We start from the raw sequence: 6,416 nt of genomic DNA, 5'->3' as shown, positions 1-6,416 counted from the left end.
CTTCTTTTCTCCCTCCTTTCCTCCCTCCCCTCCCTCCTTCCCTTCCTCCCTTCCCTCCTTCACTCCTCTCTTGCCCTTCCTGCCTATTCTCCCCCGACGCTGGCGTGGGTGGCACCGGCGAATCCTCGGGTGCACATCTCGCACGTAACGGTTGTAACGGTTGTGACGCTTGTAAAGGCTGTAACGGTTGCAAGGCGTGCGCTTCCTCCTCCACGTCTTGCTGCTGTCGGCGGTGGAGGAGGGCGAGGTCCCGGAGGATGTAGGCGACAGTGGTGGGGCCGTACCACTCCCCAGGGAGCTTATCGTAGGACATGCCAATCTTTTGTAAAAAGAGGGAAGGGCGCGGGAGATACGGAAATTTAAACACGTTGCCTTCCACCCAGGACAGGCACCCCTTCGCCTACCTGCACCATGTTGTGGACCGAGAAGACGTGGTTGGGCCCTGGTGCGTCGACGAAGGAGTCCAAGAGCTGACAGTACAAAGGATTGGATTTCAGGTCGTCCAAGTCCCGTGGTGCGCGCCAGTTGCTCCCAAAGACATGCCTGCGGAGGAAAGCCAGCGACGGGGAACGGAGGAAGGGAGGGAGGAAGGGAGGGAGGGAGGGAGGGAGAGGTTGTCACCAGACGTTTGGTCTACAGGACTTTCCTTGTATGTTGGTCAAATTACAAGCAACCAGCTACAAATATTGCCCTCCTCATAGCGATTCACGCCGTCATGCATCCTCCTTGAATAGAAAAATCACCGCTATGTCTCCACATGCACACCCCTCCATCCCCGTTCGCACCTCAACAACCCTTCCCCCATCATCATTTGGGCCGAACGAAGCATGCATCCCCATCCGGCATCATCGGTGTAAGGGTACGGTGCCATTGTCGGGAACGTATGGCGGTAGGTGAACCAAGGGATGGAGCGAAAATGCTGAGTCCATCCATCCAGGTCTTCGGGATCGTAGCGTTTTCCTAAAATCCATCGGCCCGTCACGGAGGAAGAAGGGGAGGAAGACGAGGACGCTGAAGCACGTCGTGCTGCAGACAAAGGAGCGAGGGGAAGGAACAATTCAAAAACAATTTCCTTAGGACGGACGGTGTGGGCGGAGGAGGTTGAGAGGGGGCAGGTAGACACGGGAACGTATTGCGGACGGGAGGGAAGGGATGTAGGCATAGCCTCTGTGACAAATTATGTGAACAGAAGGGACATTGGTGGGTAAACATGTGCGTGTGAGGGTTAGAGTTATTGAGGTCCGGAAAGGGACGCCAGGCTATCTCTGGCTGAAGTATGACGTCCACGCTGCCACGTTATCGTCTTGTGCCACACGAGGAGACTTGATTAAGGTATATCACATCACGATGAGATGAAACAGTACTCATGCTTGCCGGCAATTTCTTCATAAATGTCTGACAACGAGTGTGAATATGAAAATTGGTTGTGGCATGTAACCGAGAACAGGGTAACGGCCAGTGAACATGATCCTCATGTTTGTAGACCTGCCAAAGAACGAGCATTACATGCAAGATAAGTTCACTTGAGCCGCTCCAAATTCGCCTGATATTATTGGAGGCCATGTTTCTCATGAAGTATAGAAACTCGTGTCGCGAGAGAGAACGCGAAAAAGGGAGAACATTGGAGCAAGAGAGGGCTAAAAGAATGGGCCGAGCTCGCAACACAACCTTGGGGAAAGGGAATTGTGCCCTATTCGACAAGTGTCGGCGGAGGAACATTAAGCATGCACGGCACATATCGTAATGTTAATGAATTAAACGTCACGAGCCTTTCTTTTCCCCTTGGGTGGTTTGGGGGGGAAGGAAAGCGTCAAGCAGTATAGCTGAGGAGGAGGTAGAGCCGTCAAACCACCTCCATTCCCAATTTTGTGCTACTTGAATCATTGAGGATGACTGTGTATGTGGCTTCTTTGCTACTATAAATGTTTCTCGCCTCCCCAAAAATTTCGCTTCTCAATCTTCCTGCTCAACTTTCATTCGAGGGCGTTGCATACTTGCAACGCGACAAGAGACATTTGTTTCGAAAAACAATAGAATTGAGGTCAAGTCGTGTACTCTTCCCGGAAGCGGATTCCTCACAAAAGCGATGACCAAAAGACACAAAAATATGGAGCAATCGAATTACCAAAGCTACCAAATCTTATTCTTTTTCTTTTCCTTGCAAAACTGGACAGGCTCTATACTGTAGCCAACATCCTTGCATTTACATATTACATATTTCATTCCCAACCAGCACAGATAGAATGTATGCGTTCATAACATTTCTAAAATTATATCAAATCGCTTGAAATCAATTTGTACCTGCATTCCAGACGCCCTTCGAACCTGCCATCTGTGAGCGATGGCATGGCACACGGCGTCCCACCGTCAGGTGTTATACATCCATTTGCCTTTCCTCGTCCCCGTCTTCGCCAATCGACGCCAACAGAGCCTTCCCTCCGTCCTTTTCTCCCTTCTTCCGGCCCTCGTTCCTCCTTAAGGCGCGAAATGCCAGGTAGAGGGAAGCCTCGGCGCCCACCAAGGCGAATACCAGCACGAGCCACACACACTCGGGGAATGCGCGGGCGGAGGCGTTGTAGACACTGTTCAACACCAGTGGTGACACCGCCGTCGTCAGGGTCTCGAGCTAGCGGTCGGGAGCAGGCGGAAGAGGGAGGGTGGGAGGGAAAAAGGGGGGGGACAGGGAGGGGGGAAAGGGGGAAGGAAGATCGTAAGAAAGAGGGTACGACGTGAATGAGAACCGGCATGAAAGGGACATTAAAAAAGGCGCCGGCATGACGATAGGCACGCGGACATGGAAGGGAGGGTCTGTGTGCGGCACCCTTCCTGGCACACGGTCTGCTTCCCGCCAAGCCTTCACATGCGAATGCATCCCATATACCCCCGAAAAAGAATCGGAGCAAGACAGCCAGAGCCTTCGAAAATGGTGGGCGGGAAAGGGAAGGAGACAGCAGGGAACATACCGCCGAGAGGGCCGCGAAGAGCTGTCCCTGGGAGTCTTGAGCAATGGCGCGGGAGAAGAGGGAGCGCAGGTGGGGGTAGGCCGCCTGGCTCAGGGCGTTGAGGGGGATGATGGAAAAGGCCGCAACGGGGGTGGGCAGGAAGACGAGGAGGGCGAAGTAGAGGCAGCTGAGCGCCAGGCCGACGGCCACGAAGGCGAAGTCGTTGAAGGGGCGGTGGAGGAGCCGATAGAGGAAGGGGAGAAGGACGAGCATGACCAGGCCTTTGCAGCCCCCGGTCAAAGCTTCGTAGTAGCTGGTGAAAGGAGGAAGGGGGTGAAGGAGGGAGGGAGGGTGGGAGGGAGGGCATGGGTCTGAATGTTCCGGATCGAGAAGGTAACTGGGTGGATGCCGGCCCCGGCTTGCCCATATGCTCTCCCTCCCCTCCTACGACGCATCCCCTTCCTTCCTTCCCCTCCCCCCTCTATCCCTTTCTCCCCCCCCCCCATATATCTATATACATATATATGTATATAGATAGTGTAGCTTTCTTCCTCTTCCTCTTCCCCCGGGGCTTACCCGAGCACGTCGGCTTTCCATCCGAACATCCTCTTGGCGTAGTACACAAATATCGTCCCCTGCCCCACCAGGCCCAGGAAGGCCAGGCAGAAGCACCCGGACAACGCCAAGAGGGACGGCGCCGGCCCTCCCCCGCGCCCTCCGTCCCGCCCTCCGTCCCGCCCTCCGTCCCGCCCTCCGTCCCGCCCTCCGTCCCGCCCTCCCCCTTCCACGGCCTGGTGCTGCCGTGTCCAGAGGAACTGATAGAGGACCACGAAGGTGTTGTGCTGCCGGCAGATGCGAAAGGGCTCGGAGGGCTTGTCCCCGGGGTCCAGCGATTCCTTCACCCAGCATCCTGAGGGAGGGAGGGAGGGAGGGACAGCGGGAGGGAGGGAGGGAGGGAGGGACAGCGGGAGGGAGGGAGGGAGGGGGGGAGGAAGGGAGGGCGGCAGGGAGGGAAGAAGGGACGGAAGGAGGGAGGGAGAATGAGGGAACCTAACAGAGATGGAAAATTTGTTTGAAGCACACGATACGCCGGTTTCCAACGAGCAGGACAAGTCTCCACAATCGTCACGCTTCGAAGACACAGACACGTCCTCTTCCTCCTCCCTATACCTTCCCCAACCCCCCCATCTTCATCATCCTCACAGGCAGTACTCAATAGCTACGGCCCGAACCAGCACTCTACAATCCCCCCATCCCTTCCCCAAGACTCACCTATCAACACCAGCGTCAATCCAGCCATGATCGCATGAACCACCAGAGGCAGAAAGAAGCCCGCTCCGTTCAGTAAGAGCCCGGACAAGAAAGGTCCCGCCGTGTTGCCAAGGGCAAGGCAGCCCACGATTTTCGCAAAAATGACGCCCCGATCCGTCGGTTTTCGCTTGGTCAGATCTGCACCCGCGTTGACGTGCAGGTGGATGTTCGCATGTTTGGATATTTGAAAGATTTTCGATTGCTTACATTTTTTAAATTGGTTGACATGTGGGTGCGTTCGAGAGGGCGAGCAAGTCGTTTATGGCCTCTTCGTTCCCTGGTATCAGGACCCTAAAGCTGGCCAATCTCACGCCTCAGAGGCCCAAAGGAGGGAGGGAAAGGCGGGGGAGGAGGGGAACCCCCCATAATAAAGGAGAAAAAGAGCAGGAGGACACTAACGGAGAGAGACGTACCTGCTGCATAGGCATACACGCCCGACAAATAAGTGCCGTATGAGCCCGTCAGTCCATTCACGAAAGTGGCCACGAAGAGGCAAATGCGGGCAGCCCGGTAGGACGAGGAAGAGGAGGGGGATGAGGGCGCGGCGGACGGGGTGGAGGATGAGGAGGAGGAGTGTGTGAGGGCAAGGAGGAAGAGCAAGAGGTAAAGGAACTGTCCGCAGGAGCTGATGAGGAGGACTTTCCTGCGGCCCATATAGTCGGAGAAGGCACCCAGCGTTCCGATCGTCAGGGTGGCGCTGGCGAATTCAAGTGCGTACAGGTACTGAGAAGGGGATGAGGAGGGAAAGAAAGGAATAAGAAATTGTCGAGCGCTTGAAAAGGAGAGAAAGGATCTTTGAAAGGCAAAAGCCAGACATGCACTCCACGGTAAAATGCGGGAAAACCGAGAAGGGGAGAGGAACACGTACTTTCATCGTCAATGCTGCCGTCCCGCTAATGTTAGCACTGTCGCAATCAGAAGCGCCTAATCTGTCACATTCTAGCTGCGAGAAATTCAGGACGAGGTCCCGTGGGAAGGGAGGAGGTAGAGGAGGATAAGAAAAGCAAACGTAGCTTTTCAGAAGGTCGGGGGGGAAGGATATTGCCCGAAAGAAATAATCATAGTCCTTGAGTAAGGATAAAAAGATTGTTCGGGATCGTTGGAAATTTTGTCCTCTTACCTGAATGAGAAACTGGGATAGGATGGGTTGGATACCAAAGAGGGTTATGAAAAAAAAGGTACTTGGAAGGAGAAGTGGCCAGATTGACGACGCCAGGCCAGCATGTGTCGAATTCGTCGTGTTCCCTTCGTTGCTCCCAAGCGGAGAGTCCGAAAAGTGGGAGAGAAGGTGTTGAGATAGAGTACTGGAGTCAGGGATGGAGGAGGAGGAGGGTCGAGAGGCTGGTGGAGACAGCGCCGCCTTGTCGGAGGAAGCACTTCCCGTGTCTCCGCGAGTTGCTTTCATCCTGCTCCTGGGGTTTTTATGTAATCAGCAAACCAGTGTGAGCATGCCGGCGACTGTCCTTCGGGGGTCTTGTCTCATGGTGTATTCTATCGTGTTGTGCGGCGATCCCCCCCCTGCAACTCGACCTCCTGACCGGCGATCAACCTCAAAAATATGGGCCGAGGCCACTGAAAGGACCATGTCTTTGTCGGCATTGATGACGAAGACCGGCTTTCTAGGTGCACGTATGTGCATTCTGGTAGTATGTGGCCATTGATTGATTGGGCCAGGCGATTCCCGGCATTCTAAGAACAAAATGGCAGCAAGTAAAAATGTGCTAGTTCCTTAACCCTGCATGCTTCGATTTTAATATGCCATGCCAAGACACTGCGTGCCAATGGCGTGCAGTGTGCATTAATATGGGATGATACACAACCTTTTCCCGTTAAAGTGGTTTTTATCTTCGACCAAAGTATGAAGTGGAACAAAATGTTTGATATTCACCTCGGTTGGAAAACGCAGCCGAGTGAAAAGGTGGGTTCTCTCCTGATGCAAAAGGAACACTGGGCATTTTGTCAATTTTTTTGTAATTAAGTGCTGCTCTTGACACTCATTTATTGCTTACACCAAATTTTCGTCGAACACAATTTTTACTCTGCGATTTGCATCATAAGCATGTCTCGCATATAGCATGCCGAGGTCGTTAGGGTTTAGAGCGTGTCGATCCCTGGTATTTTTCATCATCATCCTCATAATCATCACGTATGAATGATCTTCAT

The 6,416-nt window shown here is 53.8% G+C and overlaps 2 protein-coding genes across 2 annotated transcripts; both read right to left on the bottom strand.

Annotated features, from left to right (window-relative positions):
- Positions 1–83: 83 nt before the first annotated feature.
- On the bottom strand, positions 84–545 carry NGA_0490410 (cysteine protease family; the record flags this gene model as incomplete). The annotated part of the gene is made up of 3 exons (XM_005853625.1): positions 84–99; positions 186–319; positions 405–545. Coding segments are annotated over 3 exons (291 nt in total), but the record flags the coding sequence as incomplete, so codon positions are not given.
- Positions 546–2,115: 1,570 nt separating this feature from the next.
- Positions 2,116–5,675, bottom strand: NGA_0490300 (tetracycline resistance protein). The gene is made up of 7 exons (XM_005853624.1): positions 5,374–5,675; positions 5,122–5,196; positions 4,667–4,976; positions 4,215–4,391; positions 3,519–3,852; positions 2,964–3,255; positions 2,116–2,626 (listed from the first exon to the last, which is right to left on the bottom strand). Exons 1-7 carry the CDS (start codon positions 5,656–5,658, stop codon positions 2,375–2,377), a joined length of 1,725 nt encoding a protein of 574 aa, XP_005853686.1. The 5' UTR covers positions 5,659–5,675; the 3' UTR covers positions 2,116–2,374.
- Between the last annotated feature and the right edge of the window lie 741 nt (positions 5,676–6,416).

Source organism: Nannochloropsis gaditana (assembly GCF_000240725.1).
Source record: "Nannochloropsis gaditana CCMP526 unplaced genomic scaffold scaffold805, whole genome shotgun sequence".
Classification (NCBI taxonomy): Eukaryota; class Eustigmatophyceae; order Eustigmatales; family Monodopsidaceae; genus Microchloropsis; species Microchloropsis gaditana.
This window is presented reverse-complemented; position numbering and strand designations above follow the sequence as displayed.

What these genes read in the sequence shown, in the direction of transcription:
- NGA_0490300 (XM_005853624.1), bottom strand. Translation starts at nt 5,658, where the DNA reads ATGAAAGCAACTCGCGGAGACACGGGAAGTGCTTCCTCCGACAAGGCG. An exon ending in CGGCAGCATTGACGATGAAA is followed by an intron (nt 4,977 to 5,121) that starts GTACGTGTTCCT and finishes TCCCCTTCTCAG; the next exon opens with TACCTGTACGCACTTGAATT. An exon ending in CGTGTATGCCTATGCAGCAG is followed by an intron (nt 4,392 to 4,666) that starts GTACGTCTCTCT and finishes ACGCGGGTGCAG; the next exon opens with ATCTGACCAAGCGAAAACCG.